Source organism: Pipistrellus kuhlii, unplaced genomic scaffold, assembly GCF_014108245.1.
Source record: "Pipistrellus kuhlii isolate mPipKuh1 unplaced genomic scaffold, mPipKuh1.p scaffold_m20_p_16, whole genome shotgun sequence".
Lineage (NCBI taxonomy): Eukaryota > Metazoa > Chordata > Mammalia > Chiroptera > Vespertilionidae > Pipistrellus > Pipistrellus kuhlii.
Window position 1 is genome coordinate 17,028,042 of NW_023425471.1, and position 19,315 is coordinate 17,047,356.

At 37.4% G+C, this 19,315-nt stretch overlaps 1 protein-coding gene across 4 annotated transcripts in view; it reads right to left on the minus strand.

Moving 5' to 3' along the window:
• DMD (dystrophin) overlaps positions 1-19,315 on the minus strand; it is a 1,962,662-nt gene that overhangs the window by 1,516,850 nt on the left and 426,497 nt on the right. For all 4 annotated transcript variants that reach the window (XM_045582357.1, XM_045582356.1, XM_045582355.1 and 1 more), the window contains one exon: positions 11,784-11,903. In XM_045582357.1, coding sequence (XP_045438313.1) covers positions 11,784-11,903 — 120 coding nt within the window. The remainder of the gene's footprint in view (positions 1-11,783; positions 11,904-19,315) is intronic.

Sequence of the window (19,315 nt, forward strand, 5' to 3'; positions counted from 1 at the left end):
CACTGTAGAACATTGAGAAAAGAATGGTCATTGCAATAAATCATACTATTTCAATTGAATCTAAATAGAAATAAAAATGTATTGATAGGACAATCCAGGAGAACTATCTTCTGAGTCTTAAAGTAGAAAATTTTATTTTTACTCTCAGGACAAAAATACACTAACTATAACAAAAAGGATGGAGTATATTGAATTTTAAATTTCTGTTTATTTAAAAAACACACATATCACTAAGGAGTTAAAAGGCAAGGACATCATTATAATAAAGAAAATCAACAAAGGATTAACATCTAGAATATATATTTATCACTAAGGAGTTAAAAGGCAAGGACATCATTATAATAAAGAAAATCAACAAAGGATTAACATCTAGAATATATATTTTAAATATCTACAACAGATATCACTAAAGAAATACATATAATCTAGGAGAAAAATAGAAATCTCAACAGAGGCCTTTCAATTAGCCTCTGTTATAATAGTGTTTAGTCTTATTAGTCATCAATACATGTAAATGAAAACAAGGAATGGCAATTATAAAGCTACTGTAAAGGCTCAAATTAAAAATCTGAAATACCAAATATTGAAAAGGATGCAAAACAATTTGTAACTTTATTCACTAGTGATAAGAATTTAAATTTATACATCAACTTTGGAAAACTCTTTGTTAATATCTGTAAAGCTATATAGCAATCCCAATCATGTATATGTATGCTTTTGTATGTACAATTATTTACATAGCAGCATTATTCATAAATGGTTCCAAACTGGAAATAATCCACATTTTCTGTATAATTAAATTGTATGTGTACAACAAAGGAAAACTACCCAGCATAAAAATTAATGAACTAATGCCATATGCAACTTAGATGAATCTCACAAACATAATACTGAGTGAAAAAAGTCACTTACAAAACTATATTATACAATCCCATTTCTATTAAGTTAAAATAAAACTAATCTGAGGTATTATACATCAGGACAGAGGTTATCTTTGAGGAGGTGGAAAAGTTTATGACTACAATAGGGATTATTGGGGGCTTCTTGATTGCTGATAATATACTATCTGTGCATCTGAGTGTGGAATTATAGATATGTTACCTTTGTAACATTTTACAGCTATAATTATGATCTATGTACTATTCTGGGTAAACCAACAAATTCTTTTTCAAAAATCATTGGTTACAGTGTAAAGTTTAGATATTTTTAGAGACCAAAAAGATCAGAATTCTCTTTAGACTGCATTAGGATTAGCATTTATTATCATAAATTATATTGTCATTCCAACATACTTGCATTTTTCCTTGTAATAATTTTCTCATGTGCATATAGTAATTTAATTTTCTCCTATGAAATTGTGAGATTAGCAGGTATCACACAAATCTGGATACCAGTCCCAGCTCTGCCAATTGCAAGCTACATGAACTTTTATTGAGCTTCATTCTGTATTGGCTTTTTAATTTGTGAAATACAGAGAGCATTACATACACAGTATGCAAAATTTTGGAAAATAATAAGCACATAAAACTAATAATAATTATAATCATTGCTTTATGGAAAACAATTACTGACACTTGGCTTAGTGAAATTACTTCCATCATATTTTAAATTTTTTCTAATTTTATACATGCTTTTATTCACCAAGTATAAAATTAGAAACTAAAGAGAAACATCAAAAAGTATTTTCATCCATATTCTTCATAAATAATCTCTATAAGCTTACAAATCCTATCCTATATAGTAAAAGGGTAATATACAAATAGACCAAAGGGCAGAACAATCGAACAACCAATCAAAGTGTAGTATGCTAATGATATGCTAAGGCTGCTCAACTGCCTGCTATGATGTGCACTGAGTACCAGGGGGCAGACAGTCAACTTTTCAACCAGTCATTATGACATGCACTAACTACAGGGGGCAGATGCTCTGACTGGTAGATTAGCTAACTGTGGGGGTCCAGCTGATTGGGACTGAGCAAGATGGGCCAGCCACAGCCTAGAGCCCTCCCATAGTCCCTCCTGGCCCAAATGGTGCACCATGCACCAGTGGGGTCCCTCAGGCTGGCCTGCACTCTCTCTCAACCCAGGACCCCTCAGGGGATGTCAGAGAGCTGGATTCAGCCAGATCTCGAAGGCCACTCCCCTTAGGAGGGCACCAAACACAGGGCTCATTGCTGGTGGGTGCTGCTGTGGCAGCACAAGCCTCTCCCAATCAGGACTGACTGGGCATGAGCCTGCAGCAGGCACATGGGGCCAGGATGATCGGGAGCTACAGGTAGGAGCTGCATGTAGTGTTGGACTGTGGGTTTCTGCTTGATGCTTGCAGGCCACCCAGAGAGACCCTACCTATGCAGGAATTCATGCACTGAGTCTCTAGTAATTAATTCTATAAGTTTTAACATTTCTTAGACATTTTCTACCAAGTTATTCCAAAGTTATGTACTATAAACACTTTTAATTACATACTCCATTTTCAAGCCATGATGGAAAAGGGGACATTATAGTCTTTCTGAAAACTGCCTTTTAATAGACTATTTTCCTTCCAAACACCAGAGGCATAAGTATGGTAAAGAGATAGCACAAAAAAGGATGTGGTCATCACTATGGAGAAAATACAGCTTCATGGAGGAAAATTTGAACTGAGTTTTCTCCATAAAATAGGTGTTTTCAAAGCAGACATGAGAAACATGAGTATTCTGAGTAATGGAAATAGCAAATACAAAGATAATGGCATACAGAGTATCACAAATTGCTTAAAGAAATAGAATGCAGGTTAAGGAGATAAGTACTGAGAGACAGGTAGAGGTCAGGTAATAAAAAATAATTGTAGGCCTAAGTGACCAGACTCTGTAGAGGATGGAAAATGACTAAGATTTTAAGCAGAGGAGAAACTATATTAAATAAGCTTTTGACATCCCACACTGACTTTAATGTGGATATTAGATTGAAGAGAGATAAGAATGCAGGCAAGGACTTCCAGGAGTTGATATTATGGCTTTTATCTTGGGAAATAGTGACAGGAACAATGATAAAATAATAAATATGAGGCACTTAAGGAATGTTGTCACTGGTTCCATGCAGAGAGAGCATAGGGAAAGAAAGGGATGGGTCTGGAATGAGGCCAGATTTTTGGTACAGGTATTGTGGTGAATAGTGGTGCAAAAAGAAAAACAGAGAAGTCAGTAAAGGAAGCAAGTTCACATGGAACTAGGGCATACTTAGGTAAGTTTCACCATGTTGAGCTTGAGATGCATTTTAGACTTCAAGGTAGACATATTCAGAAGTATATTGGGTAAATGAAATTGGGCTCAGGAAAGAGATTTGAACAGAAGACATACCAAGCCTATCAAATTCTGCCTATTTTTCATAGCACAATTTTCTGAAGTAACATAGAGGGGAAAAATGCTTTCCTGTTTTAACAGACAATATTACCCATGTGTCCCTTACCTCTGCTTAGTTTTTTCTTAAAATTAAATAATCCTAGTTCTATAAACATTCTTTAGAGGAAGCCAACATCCTAGAAAATGTAGCAAAATAATAAAATTAAAAGTGTATTCAAACCAGCACCAAACAGAAATGTTAGTCCTTGTAATCTAGATACCATATCGTGTCCAGGATTGTATCGATTTACAAATAAATAAATATTTCATCTTGCTTTGATTTAGTATTAATCTTGGGCCCCAATACTGGCTAGCATCTCCCTGTCTCTATCTATCTATCTATCTATCTATCTATCTATCTATCTACCTACCTACCTACATACCTATCTCTGTGTGTGTAGACACATTTATATATCCATACATATAGAGAAAACATAAAATATATCTTATATAATAAAGAGCTAATATGCTAATGATTGTGACACCCTCATACTGTAACAACCAATCAGCAGGAGGCTGTGTGTGTGTGTGTGTGTGTGTGTGTGTGTGTGTGTGGCCAGGTGGAACCACCATGTTGCTCCAGAGACAGGTGGGGGGTGGGAGTGGGGAGGCACATGAAGGAGGTAGGACCATCTTGTGGCAGGGAGGGCATGGGTGAGAGCCTGTAGCATCCCCTTCACCAGTCCTTTACCACCCATCACTCACATTCAGAGTGCCCTGCCACTCACCTGCCAGGGGAAGGAGCACAGTGCAGCATGTAGGAGGATTCCACACTCTGCTCTAGGGCCCAGATGGGGTGGAGCTACAGCGGTTGCTCCAGAGACAGGGCAGGAGTGGGGAGGCTCCAGGAGGAGCGGGACCAGCCCAAGGCAGCTGGTGTAACCAAGGGCTGGGCTTGAAGCAGATAGAGAAGGCCAGAGGGGTTGGGGGTGAAGCCAAGCACACTTGACCTCTGGGTGGAGAGGTTATGGTGTCAAGGCAGGGCAGTGGGCAGGGCATGCACTGGTGAGCAGGGCCACATGATTTCTCATGCCAGGTCACTAGTATAAATATCTATACTAATAAAAGGGTAATATGCAAATTGGTCATGATGCCCTCACAGTAACAACCTAACAGCAGGCTGCATGCGGTGATAAGCCTGGCAGAGGGGTTAGCGAGGGATGACCAAACCACTGAAAAGCAGGCTACATGGAGTGACCATGCAGGGGGGCGGGGCAGTGAGAGGCAACCAGGTCAGCAGGGGGGAGCAGTTGGGGGTGAGCATGCCAGCAGAGGGGGGCACTAAGGGGCAACCAGGCTAGCAGGGGGCAGTTGGGGGCAATCAGGCTGGCAGACAGAAGCAGTTAGGGGTGATCAGGCTGGCAGAGGGATAAGTTAGGGATGCTCAGGCAGGCAGGCAGGTGAGCAGTTAGGAGCCAGCTGTCCTGGATTATGAGAGAGATGTCTGACTGCCGGTTTAGGACATCCTCAAAAGGGTCCTGGATTGGTAGGTATGAGAGGACCCCTAGTAAATGTGTAAATATCTAAATGGTTACACACACACACACACACACACACACACACACACACTCATGCGCACACACACATACTTCTATATATATAAAAACCTAAGCAGCCAAATGACCAGTTGACTTGTTGCTATGACATGCACTGATCACCAGGGGAAGATACTCAATGCAGGAGTGGGCCCCTGGTAGTCAGTGCCCTCCCACCACTGTCTTTTAGGGTATGTATGTAGAAAACATATTAAGATGAAGGATATGGGGGAGAACCACTCATCTGACTGACGGGTGCAAGACACAGGGCTCATGGCTGACAAGTGCTGCTGTGTTGGCGTGAGCGTCTCCTGATCAGGACTGACTGGGCCATGAGCCTGCATTAGGCAAAGGTGGCTGGGATGAGGAGGAGTGGCAGGTGGCACTGGATGGCCGATATTAGCCCAATCCCCACAGGCACTCTGAGGGAACCCCAATGGTGCACAAATCTGTGTACCAGGTCTCTAGCACGTTATTCACGTTATGGATGGAAAATCAGACCTTTCTTATCAAAAACTTACTCAATTTATTTAAATATATTGCTTTTTATAAACAGCAACATTTCAAACAATAAACATACTTTTCCCAGTATATGAAATTTGTATGTGACATTCTAAAGTCATGTGGGAGAGGAAATCATCCATTAATCACTCCTGCTCAGGCAAAATTTACCCAATTCATTAGCTACATCTTCCAATGGCATCTTTCCCCCAAATTATCTGACACTCGAAGTTATTTTCAGTTATATAATTTGACACATAAATCAAAAATAAATATATTAAAACACAGATGTTCTCCACCAATCCATGTAGAGAAAGGCTCACCTTATCAACAAACATATTATGTGAGGTTTTGCAAAATACTTAAGGGGATAAAATTCTTTATATGCCCATTCCATTGCATCAACTTTATAAACCCACAAAAGAATTTGTCTTAATATCACATAACATTTGTATAAATAGTTTAATGTCATCTGATATAAAGTTGCCTCTCATGTCTTGATTTTAGTATTTTAGTGCTTAGAAACCTTTCTCATCTTTCTTTGAAAATTATTCCTAGAAAACATTCTAAATTTACTGACTTCATCATATAGGCAAGAAAGTGAATATGTGTGCACAATTTTAAGTTTAATAATCTGCTCTAAAATTTATATTCCAGGTTATTCTTCAAAAGACGATGCTTGTCTGCATTAATTCTTTTTTTTATATACCTTTAATGATCCAAAATGGTAGACAGCTAGATGACTTTAGGATTAATGCCATCTAACAAAATGATCCAAATATCTTTTATATGCCAGAAACACTCCTGGGTGTGTGGCCTCAGACACCTTTAATACATCTAGTTGGCCTCTCAAGTATTAACTTGTATAAAAGAACATATCCAATAATGGGACTTTAATAGCACTGCCTTTTCTCTGGAAGATGCTTTCATTAGAGCATTTCCTGTAATCTATGAGCCTCACCATGTTTCTTATTCTTTTTTTACTGGAAGCAGCTATCTCCTAAGAACAAAGGCTTTCTCTATGCTCCATTTATTGTCATTTTTTTCAAATATAAAAGGCCCCATAGGACCTGTGTACCTCCAAAAACACTTCCCTTACTTTCTTTTAATGCCATCTTCTCAATGTAGCTTTCTTTAACTACTACTACCTTTCCCTGTGTATTTTCCTTTTTGTTCTTATCACCTTTTTCATAGAATAAACCTTGCCTTTTATTATGCATGCTTAGAATGTAAGATTCATAGAGGAATGGTTTATATTTTATCCATACTTAACCTCAAAGCTTAGACTTTTGGCTAGTACCAAGGAAACACTCAATATATAAATTTGTTAAATGAATTAAAAAAATGCTGTTCTGTCCAGAACACTTTCTTGCCCTTCAGCACTGCCTAATTAACTTCTATTTTCCTGACCTTCTAGAGTAAGCTAGGTCATCTAGCAAGTTATATTTTTGGCACATTGAATTTATCATGGCCATAATTTTTCTTTTGGTTGCATTTGGTTAGTGCAAGTCTGAAGGGCAGGTTCTGTGACTGTTGCCTCAGCTCCTCCTCATCACAGTCATCCCAGCTGTCATACTGGCAGAGAGCTGCTATTCAATACATGGTTTTGATTGAATGAATTACTGTGGAGTTTAGTATCACACACACATTTCAATTCTTAGGTAAGCTCCTGTCTACCTGCCAAGCCTCCTCTAGCAGCACTGTTCTGAACTCAATTGGAGCTAAATTGGCCCCTTTTCCAGTGCCTTGAGGGTAACATGCTCACTTGATATACTATTTCTCCTTCCTGGAAATTGTACCCACCTTCACTAATAATCTTTACACACACTTTGTACAGCTTCCTCCAGCATATCCTTAAGATCCTAGCTTATACATCACTTGCCTACAGAATCATTTCATGCCTTCAAGTTTCAATTTAAGTAAGATTAATTTTTGTTTGCTATGAAGCCTTATTCCTTTCATTTATAGAAAAAACTGTGTCTATCCTTAAATATTTGATCATTTTTGTAAATATCTGATTAAGGACTATTTCTTCTGCTATATTGTAGGTACCAAGAGAGCAGTCGCCAAACCCACCACAGATGAGAAAGCATCAGCATTTGATTTTTAAGAAGGAGCTGAGAAATGGCTGCTATTCTTTCAGGTTCTAAGGAAAGCAGTCAGCTCAAAAATTACTCACTCCTGACCCGAAAAGGATGTGACAAATTCTCTTTTTACTTACTGTTTTACCTGTTACCTAGCACAATTTCTGGTACATAGAAAGAACATAACAAGTACTCATTGAAAAAATGAAAATAGAATGCAGAATATTAGAAATAGATATGGTGAGGTCCTCCAGGACTGGAGACTATACATAAATTACCCACCTTAGTTATTTAGCCAAACTATTTCTCAATAAAATTATTTATTGCCATCATTGTTTATAAATCAGACTTTCAGTCTACTGACATCCTAGAAGCCTCAAAGTTAAGGACAAATTTCTGACTGGTGGTGACATTGCTGAGGGACAAGCTGAACTGATGAGAGAATCAAATTAATTTACAACAGACTGCTCCTTCAGAATATTATCCTTCAGAAGCCATGCCATCTTTCAGAATCCCTAAGCATATGTTCTGATCTAACTTTGTTTTTCTTCAAACCTTTTAAAATGAAGACCTCTAAGAGTCTTTCAAAGTTAGAGAAAATGCAACTTACAGTTCATAGAAATAAGTCAATACATGTAAAGATGTTCTATGAGGAGTTATTTTTGGAGTTTTAACTCAAGATGATAAGTACAGCCCGGCGGGTGTCTCAGTTGGTTGGAGTGTCTTCCCACGTACCAACAAGGTTCTGGGTTCAATCCTGGATGAGGTTGATGTTTCTCTCCCATCCCCTCCCCCTCACTTGCCCTCTCCCCTCTTTCCCCTTCCTCTCTCTCCCCCTCTCCCTCTCCCTCTCTCCTTTCCTTCCCCCTCCCTTCTTCTCTCTCTGAAAATCAATGAAATCATATCCTTGGGTATTTTTTAAAATATGATAAAGGGCACATTTCTCCCTCATTGTACTAAATCAAGGACTCCTAATTTTCCCCATCTGCATCTCTTAATTAAAGACCACTGAGTATTCATTTTGAGGCTCTGGATGATACTTCAGCTGACTTGAACAAAATGGATTAAGGCATTGTGATGACATGGAAGATCATGGCAGAGAAAGAAGTTGTAAGTGAGCATTCAACACTATCAGACCTTGGGGAATATCTATGGATGACCAGACCTCACTCTATTAAAAGCTTCAAAGATTCTTCTCATGTCCCGGCCAGCCCCTGCTCCCCTTGTATGAAGTCCATATATCTATTTTCCTTTCCTAACATTCTTCCTATTACTTATAACAGAATTATTCTGGGAATATGACAGTACACAATCTCAAATGTACATGTGGAATTTTTATTACATTGCAAAGGATACTTGTGTTATGTTTAAGAGGCTCCTTCCAATGTATGTATTTAACTGTTTTCTTATCCTTTATTATTTATTCTCTTTTCCTCCTCTCTACCAACTTCTCTTCCTCCTCCCTTTCCTTTTAAAAATTAAACTAGGCAAGACAAAATTAGGTCCATTTGCGAAGAGTCATCAGAATTTCAAAGAGTCATCAGGATTTCAAAGGCAAAAGAGAGCCCAGCATTCCAGGGCAATTCAAACCAATGGTTAAATAAGGCATAGAATTCAAGCATGGATTCCTCAGGGACTGAGGAAACTGTTGGAATGAGAAGAAAGAAATGCTAAAGCAGGGGCTTTCTCACCACTTAATTCCTTCTAACTCTGCCCATTTATACATATATACTAGTCTAGATTATCTAAAAGTAAGGTGTCAGTAAGAAGCTATGTAGATGGAAAGGAGGACATCAAAGCGGGAAAGAAAGTTGAGGGGAAAAGAGGTTGGGAGGTAGTAGTCAACACAAATTAAGGGGCAAGACAATCTTACCTAATAATAGACAAACATGTAAATTGACCGAACCTCCACTATACCACCAGCCAATCAAGGAGTGATAGGCAAATTAACCCAACAAAGAGAGTGGTTAACTTGCATACACAGGCATTGAGTGTTGGGGGTGGAATGTTTATATCATTGCCATAGCGACAATGCAGGCATTCTGCCCCACCACAGGTCTCTCAAGGCCTCTGGGCAGTGTGGGAAGACAGGGCAGGAACTGAAGGAGGTGGTTCCCAGAACTGAAAGAGGTGGGTCTGGGGACTGAGTGAAAAGGGGTTGGGCTGGAGTGGAAAAGCTGTGCTGGCAGCCAGGGAAAGGAAAGCCCATTCTAGCATGAATCTTCATGCATCGAGCTTCTAGTCATGGATAAAGGGAGATTGAATTTGTGTAAATCAGGGATAGCCAATATATGCAAAGCTATTTAAGTAGATGTCTTGGGTGAAACACAGAAAACAAGATAAAAATGAAAGCAAGTAAGATAAATGTATAGAAAACCTTAGGACTACCACTATTAATTTATCCTTACCTAAGATCTCACCCAGTGAACATTTGCCAATTCTATGGACTATTTTTACAGGTGGCCTAGTCTCATAGGCATCACCTTAAAATAATTATATTCCAAAGCCAGTAGTACTAGGTCTGGTAATGCTGAAATGGATTTATTTCAGTAGTTATTTTAACTGGAACTACTCTATGACTTAGAAACACTTTACTTTTTTTTTAATTAGTCATTCTTCCTGTCTCTGCCCTCTAGCCTTCTTTTATCTTTTCTGAACATTTTTGAGAAACACAGTATTAAAATTTTGCCATCCTTAATTAGTTACAACACTATTGTACCAGAATGACAGAATTCCTTAAAATGGGCACAATAGTTGTCTTTCACTAGTCCTTTAGGTGGTTGTGTGTGTGTGTGTGTGTGTGTGTGTGTGTGTGTGATATTTGATCATATATTCAATGATACATTATAATATTAGCAGTCCTAAGCCTTTTTAGATCTGCGATCCCTACAGTTTCATTGAAACATAAGCAATTAACTTGAGTAACTAGTATAAATTAAATGCTCAGTTGTAGCAGCTCAAGGGTTTTCTCTTTTTTGTTTAATAATGGCAAGTAAGATAAAATTGTAGATTGGCAATCTAAAACAGTAATCTGAGGAAATGACATTTCCCTGAGCTAAAAAAGAAACCACAACTCATGTAAAAATAGAACAGATATAAGGCTTTAAGAAATGCTGTTATAAGTTTAGTAAAAGAAACTATGTTTAGAACAACCTTGAGTTGATAAAGCTATTTAAACCCACACTGATTAAATCCTTAGATGTGTCAGACTACTGGTTCTGAACTATCACAAAGAAAAGCCAGGAGTTTGGTGAGTACAAAGAATACCTCAAATACAATCTGTAATTGTACATATATGTGAATGTACCTATCAAATTGAGAACAATAAATTATATTTTTCCCATACTATTGATGTTTTTGTGTATGGATTTTGGATTTGTTGAAATTATTTTAAATTTTACAGTAAAACCTTATAATTCCTAATTAGGAAGAGAAGAAAAAAATATAATATCCATATTATCCTTTGTTCATAAGTATTGGTCATGTTTCCAAGCACACAGTTACTGACTCAGCCTAGTGAGGGCTTAAAAGGCTAAGTATCATGACTTTATTTTTACAGAGTTAGAAAGTAGCTAAAATGAATCTGTGCTATTAGTGATTACTAATAGTGATTAGGAGGAGGATCGAGGGGAACTTCTAGGGAATTGGTGATGTTTTGATTTTTGTCAGTGGTGGCTGGATTGAGGTGATAATTTATTGGGTGTATGGTTTGTGTATTTTTCTGCACGCATGCTATAGTTCAGTAAAATCCTTATTTTAAAAAAATAAAAAAAACCACCAAAACAAAAATAAAAATAAAAGGCTAAGTATCTGCTCCAACAAAACAATCGTGACTTAAACATGCTGCTATGCCCTCATCAAGACTACAACTGAAGACTTCCAGGAAAAAATACACTGAAGGTGTTCAATTCATGTTATCTAATTGAATGTAATGCTTTTTATGTTTTTTACCTTTGTCCTCTCTTAAACAGCATGTTTAAAGCGGCATAAATAATATTCCCTTGATCAATCATCTAACACATGTTATTCAACTATAACAAAAAATTAATCTGCATTTATATATTTCCCCAAAGGCCAGGAGCTAGTGTGAGCAAACAGTATATTGTTAATGAAAGGGAATTATGTACAAATGGGACATAACTTGAATTAGTTCAAATAAATACATATATATTATACTCAATATTTGTAATATACAAATTATCTTATAAACTTTCTAATTGTTTTCTAAGTAACAATTCATTATTTAAAATTTCATATTTAGTGTATTAAAGAAAATCATCTCACCTTAAGTTGTTCTTCCAAAGCAGTGGTTGCATGATCTCCACTAGATTCGTCGACTACTACCACCATGTGAGTGAGAGAATTGACCCTGACTTGTTCCTGTTCTAGATCTTCTTGAAGCACCTGAAAGATAATTTTTAAAAGTAAATTAAAATTTCTTCCCAAACGAATGATTTCTTTCTGCCATGTTTTGGGTAATATACTTTTTCTTTTTATTAAAACAGAACCAGCTAAGATACTCGGGAAATTTGTACATTTCTACCATCAATTGATATTAAAAGTATAAAGAGAGCATCTGTTCAGAAAGGTATAGTAAGATATTCTGCCTGCCCTTATCCCACCTCCTCTCACTTTACAAGGACTTTTAACCTAAAATTACCTGCTGCCTCTGGTATCTTCAATGTCTCCATCTCTACAGCAGTTCTCCATTATCAACACCAACAAAAAAAAACAAAATAAAAAATATACTCTGCTTACATAAGTAACCCTCCTGCTCCTCCCATAATAGTAGTATGTGTTCTTCTTCAATGAAGAAATATTTTGTGTTTTTTTTTAATACTTGCTCTTTCTACTTCCTTACCCGACTATTCTCTTTGCCCACTATCCCATTAAAATATCTCTGTGAAGTTCGCCATCAACCTCCAGGTTCCCAAACTGAACAGCCATTGTTTTTTTAAATCATCTTACTTGACATTTCGATTACTAATCTAATTAACCACTCATTCATTCTTGTCATCCTCCTCTCCTGAGCTTCCATTATCCTCCCACCTCACTTATTGCTGCTTTTTAGCTTATTTGCTTGTTCCTTCTCCTCTGCTCAACTATAAATCAGATGTCACTCCTCTATCTAAAACCAATGGATTTCCATCATGCTAAAAAGGAAAATACAAATTCTTGCTGAAACAGGTTTGGCTCAGTGGATAGAGCGTCGGCCTGCAGACTGAAAGGTCCCGGGTTCGATTCTGGTCAAAGGCATGTACCTTGGTTAAGGGCACATCCCCAGTGGAGGGTGTGCAGGAGGCGGCTGATCAATGATTCTCTCTTATCAATGTTTATAACTCTCTGTCCCTCTCTCTTCCTCTCTGTGAAAAATAAATAAAATATATTTTTTTAAAAGGAAAATACAAATTCTTTACCTGTTATTTTTTTTTTCATGATCTAGTACCTGCCTACCTCTAGTCTAACGCTGCACAGCATTCCTGCCCACTGATACTTTTTCAGAGACCTCTTGTTTCACAAATATGTCAAGCTACTTTCTTGCCTTAATTGTTCTCCCTCCATTTTTAAAAATAATTTCTCCTCATTCAGGACTCAGTTTAATTAATTTATTTTTTTGTGTTCATCACATCAAGTTTCCTTCCATCATTGTTTATGCCCCCTTAACCCTCTCCTACTTCCCCTCAACCCCCTTTCTCTTTGGGAACTACCATAATGTTGTGTGTGTGTATGAGGTGTTTGTTTTTCCTTTGTTCAATCCCACAGTTTAAGTGTCACCTGCCCAGAGATGCTTTTCATGCATATACTATCTAAATCTACTTCTTATTTACTTTTTTCTATCATTTTTAATATAACATTTTCACTACTATTTTCTTATGTATTAGTTTAGTCATTTGTTGCTTGTGTCTATTTACGTTATCACTACATATTCCAAGCAACTAAAGATGGATAAATGTTGGTGAAGGCAAGATGCACAGATATATTCGTCCCTTACTGATGCAATAGGCCAAATTAGTTTTGTTTTTTTTTAATATAATCACTAATGAGGATAGGTAACTACAAAACAGTATTACAATCTTTAAAAATTCATAGTGTAAAAAATAGAAAAAATGCATAGACACAAAAAACAGTTGGTGACTGCCAGGGGGAGGTTGGTGAGGGGAAATGGTAGAGGATAAATGGGGGATATATGGTGATGGAAGGAGAACTGACTTGGGATACTGAACATACAATAGAGTGAACAGATGATATATTGTAGAATTGTGCACCTGAAAGCTATATAATTGTGTTAACCAGTATCACCTGAAGAAATTGGATTAAAAGGAAAATAAATAAATAAAAATCATAGTGTATAATGGTTTATAAAGATAAACAGAGATAATCAGTGAGATAAATAAATGGTAAACAGAGAAGGCTGTTCTTGAACCTAGACATCTTGCTTGGGAGGGCCAGTTCCCCAAGATATTATCATGATATACTGATTATTATTGGAAAATCCCAGAGAATATGCAAAACCTCAAATCATCCATTTTGCTTCTTAGAACATTTTTTTTTATATAACACAAGAATGAAGAAGCAAGTTTGGCATAAGGCCTGTTACTTTCTGGAAAACTTGCAGCCCCTACTCGTGAACAATGATGCTTGACATCTATCAGGCTAGCTTACTTATTCAAACCCTATGGTAGATATAAAAGAAAGTTATTAGGTTTGGCTTAAAACTAACTCAAATACAAGACCATTTTTATCCTAGGACTTTTGTTCTTCAGATCTGAACAATTTAAAGCAGTATAAAATGACTTACTTTTACTCCCTCTCTCTAGATTTTCATGCTACATTTTCAAGCGAAGCAATTTAGAATAAAATGACTATGCATCTATTTTGTGTGCAGAGTGTATACTGTCGATCACGCCTTTGACATTCCACAGCTTACACTGGTTAATAAAACTCTTCTCTGAGGCCAAAAATGGAAACATTAACATTCAGAGTTGTCCTTGAAAGTCATGTTGTGTCTGAGGTTTTCTAAATTATATAAGCCAGGATCGGGAACATTTCAAATGTGATAGCCATGAATTTAAAAAATAATCATTACAATAATAATTTGGTAGCCAATATAGCATAAGTTGGTTTATTTAATTTGGCCAATTCTTTTTTTCCACATCACTCAAGTACAAGAGTACATATAATTACATATATTAAAATCAACAAGAAAATAATGCAATACTGTTCAATTTGTACATGTGAATTGTTATTTTTACTGTTTTGACATATTTTAGTAAAGGAACTTAAGTATTGTTTGATCCATGAATTGCTTACTGTCAAACTCAGATTGAGCTTTTTTAAAGCATATGTGATTAAATGTATTATATATTTTCTCCAGTACTTATATTTCTGATATTGTTTTGATCATCTATTTGTTTTATAATCAGAAATTGCCCTATTGATCAGGGTTTGCATTTTATGCTTTTGCAGCAGTGCAAAATAACCACTAAAGCTTGTTGTGAGCAGATAGTTTTAAAATCACATAAGAACTACCTGGACTTATATTGAGTAGAGGAAAATGTGAAAAATAAACAAACAAACAAACAAAATAGGAAAGGCTCTCCATGGTTGCAGAAAATCATAATGAGTGAATAGCACCGGGGTAGATTAGCATAAACTCTATTTTGAGTTATTTCCAGTATCTCTTCTCTTTTCTACTTATTTAAATTATACTTCTACTTTTGCTCCTAATCAGGGATTAGATTAAAAACGGTTAAACTGGCCTTTCTGAGAACAGTCAACAACTGCAAGACAGAAGCTACTACAACGCTGTAATTGTTTCCTTTTTCCCCCAGTCCTTAACTCTGAAAATAATTATTGATGAATATCATAGCATTAGCTAATCCTCCATGTCAGAAAAAGACAAAACACTATAAAATAGTCAATGCCGAGAGTTCATTTTTTAAAAAGTTGATTGTTAAAAAGCAGCAAAAATGCCACACATAAAAAGTTGAGTCTAGAAAGTTAAATTTTTCTGCCAACCTAAGTATCCACAAATAAGAGTCATGATCATTGGTATAAGGTATATGTTCCTGCTTCCTTTGAGAAAACATGGATTCTCAAGACTACTAATTTTAAGAATACATTAAAGTTGTATAAAGTCATTTTAAAATTAAATTTTAATTAAATATTTACTTCTTATGGATTTGAAGTCCCCTTAGCTAGTTATATACAATGGAGATTTAGAGTTTATTTGCTAATTAAGCCTGAAATATGAGCCCAATACAGATGTATCCAAAGAAAGGTACACTAATATTTCTGCCTATCAGAAGATAATGCATTCAAGTAAAAATGTTGTAATATTGTTAGGGTATATTTTTCTTTATTAAAAGTATGTGACTTGGGGAATCCAAGATGGCTGCACAGGTAAACACCTAACCGCAGCCACACACAACAATTTCAATAAAATACAACTAAAATATAAAATGGACATTACCCAGAACTACAGGAAAGTTGACTGACTGGAAATTCTACAATGAGAAGGAAAGAGAAAACCAGAAGGAAAACCAGAGGAGCTGTAAAAGCCTAAAGTACGGAGACACGCTGCGGGCGCGGAGATAGAGCCGGCGAGGAGGGGTGGCTGAGTGCCTGGCTGGCGTTCCCTAGCGGGAAGGAGATAAAAGCTCCGTACTGTGGTGAACCCCAGTTCCGACTGCTCTGAACCCCAGTTCTAGGCCAGACCCAGGCTCATATGGAGGGAGCCGGGGCTGTGAGGCAGAATCCCAAGGGAGAGGCAAAAGGCAGAGCCCCCAGAGGGGTGGACATTGTGCGCAGAGGATGGACTGTTGACTCTGCTGCCAGATTTCCCTAGCAGGAAGGAGACAAAAGCTCCGACTGTGCTGAGCCCCAGTGCTGACTGCTCTGAACCCCAGTTCTAGGCCAGACCCCGGGGACCCAGGCTCATACAGAGGGAGCTGGGCTCTAAGGTGGAAACCTGGGAGAGTGGTGAAAGGAGGTCCTGGATGGTTGGCTATGCCACGTGATTGCCCTGGCGGGAAGGAGACTAAAGCTCCAGACTGCTCTGTACCCCACTTCCAACTGAACTGAACCCCAGTTCCGGGCTCATTGGGGGAGAGACTAGACACTTTGGTAGCAGGCAAAAATCAAGGGCACCTTTCTCTCAGAGGTGCTTGCAATGAGTAATGAAGGACCCTGAGGAATACTGAGACTCAGGAGCCTCATAGGGCGTGGCTGACGGAAGCCAAGGCTGTAAGCTCCACCCTGAAACTCCGCCCCGTCCAGGCTGAACACAGAGTCTTTTAAGGCTACCAACTCAGGGAAGTTGTGAAAATGCCGAAACAAGGAAATAGATCACAAACAAAAGAAATGGAGGACAAAAAGCGACTGGATATAGAGTTCAAAACTACGCTTTTAAGGTTTTTCAAGAATTTCCTAGAAAAGGTCGATAAGACCTATGATGATATGAAAAGGGATCAACTAGAAATAATAAGGGATCAACAAGAAATAAAGAATACATTGTCTGAAATAAAAAAAATATTATACAGAGTCCTAAAAACAGAATGGAAGATCGCAAGAATCAAGTCAAAGATTTGGAACATAAAGAGCCGGAAGATACTCCTCCACAGAAGCAAGAAGGCAAGAGAATCCAGAAAGTTGAAGATAATGTAAGAAACCGCTGGGACAACTTCAAGCGAACCAACATGAGAATTATGGGGGTCCCAGAAGATGAGAGAGAGTAAGATATCGAAAACATACTGAAAGAAATAGTGTGAGAAAACTTCCCCCACCTGGTTAAAGAATTAGACTTACAAGTCCAGGAAGCACTCAGAACTCCAAACAAAAGGAATCCAAAGAAAACCACACAAAGACACATCCTAATTAAAATTCCAAGAGCAAAAGACAAAGAGAGAATATTAAAAGCAGCAAGAGAGAAACAGGTAGTTACCTATAAAGGAGCACCCATATGAATGTCAGCTGATTTCTCAACAGAAACCATGCAGGCCAGATGGGAATGGCAAGAAATATTCAAGGTAATGAATAGCAAGAACCTACAGCCAAAAATACTCTACCCAGCAAAGCTATCACTCAGAATCGAAGGCCAGATAAAGAGCTTCACTAATAAAAAAAAAGCTAAAGGAGTTCATCACCACCAAACCAGAATTATATGAATTGCTGAAGGGGGTTCTTTCGAAGAGAAAGTAAATAAAGATAAAAACTATGAACAACAAATACGTAACTATCAACAAGTGAATCTAAAAACCAAGGAAAGTAAAAAAAAAAATCTGATGAACAATATTAACTGTTGAATATAATAGAATCACAGGTATGGAAGGGGAGTGAACTGACAATTCTTGGGGAAAAGGGGAGAGGGGGATTTGGGAAGAGACTGAACATAAACTGTGCACCTATGGATGAGGACAACGGAGGGGGGGGGAAGGACAGAGGGTGGGGTGGGAATCTGGTGGAGGAGAGCAATGAAGGGGGGGGGAAAGGAACATTTGTAATAATATGAACAATAAAGATTTATTAAAAATAAATGAATAACTGTAAAAAAAGTATGTGACTTATTTACACACATATACATACATACTAGGTATTTTATTATGTATGTATTGTCATTATTTTTATTAATGTAATGCATTTGCTGCACTTACTATATTTTAAAAATATCTTTCATGCTCTTAATTAAATTTTGATACCAATATTAGATAGATACAAATGTCAGCAACATTTGTTTTCTAATGTCAACTAATGATATTTTTTCTTTATGACAAGAAAAAAGGCCATTGTGAAAGTTAACATTGAAAATGCTTAGATATGAAAACTCAGATTTTGTTATACCTCTGTAAATAATTATATTTATAATATTATAAATTATATTCTAGTTAAAGTCCCTGACAATATTTGCTATTCCCTTAGTTCATAATCACAATTTTATTATTTAAAATTACTTTTCTTTTATTTGCTTTCAACATCAGTGGGACCGAGTTCTTCTTGCTCTGACCCATGGTCAAGCTGATTTTTTTTAAAACTGGCGTAAGACAACCGCTGGAGAAAGAGACATTCCAGTGTTTACTTCAGACTCATGCTATTATATTGTAAAATAGTGCCTGGAAAATAAAAGGCATAAAAATATTCAAGTCTATGAAATTATTTAATTTAATGCTTAGGGGAGGTAAAGATCAACAATTAATTGAAAGGTGGACTAATAAAAAACACAAAAAAGTCCTAGCTGGTTTAGCTCATGTGGGGTGGCAACCAAAAAATGTTTCTTTCTCACATCAATGTTTATCTCTCTCTCCCTCTCTCTCTCTCTCTCTCTCTCTCTCTCTCTCTCTCTCTCTCTCTCTCTCTCCTCACCCTCCCTCCCACTCTCTCTACAAATAAATGGAAAAATATCCTCAAGTGAGGATTAACAACAACAAAACACCAACAAGGTTGGGTCTCCTGTAAGCTACATAGGATAGAATACAATATTTCCCTTGGCCATAGTATGTGCTCAGCAACATGGAACAGGAAAGAGCAGTAGTTGCCAAAGTGCATAGTTTATTTTATTACTAGAGGCCCTGTGCACAAAATTCGTGCATGGGGGGTGGGTTGTCCCTCAGCCCAGCAAGCACCCTCTCCAAACTGGAACCCCTCGAGCCTAAACAGACAGTCGGACATCCCTCTCACAATCCAGGACTGCTGGAACCCAACTACTCACCTGCCTGCCTTCCTGATTACCCCTAACTGCTTCTGCCTGCCAGCCTGATCATCTCTCCTACCAGCCTGATTGATGCTTAACTCTTCCCCTGACAGCCTGTTTGCCCCTAACT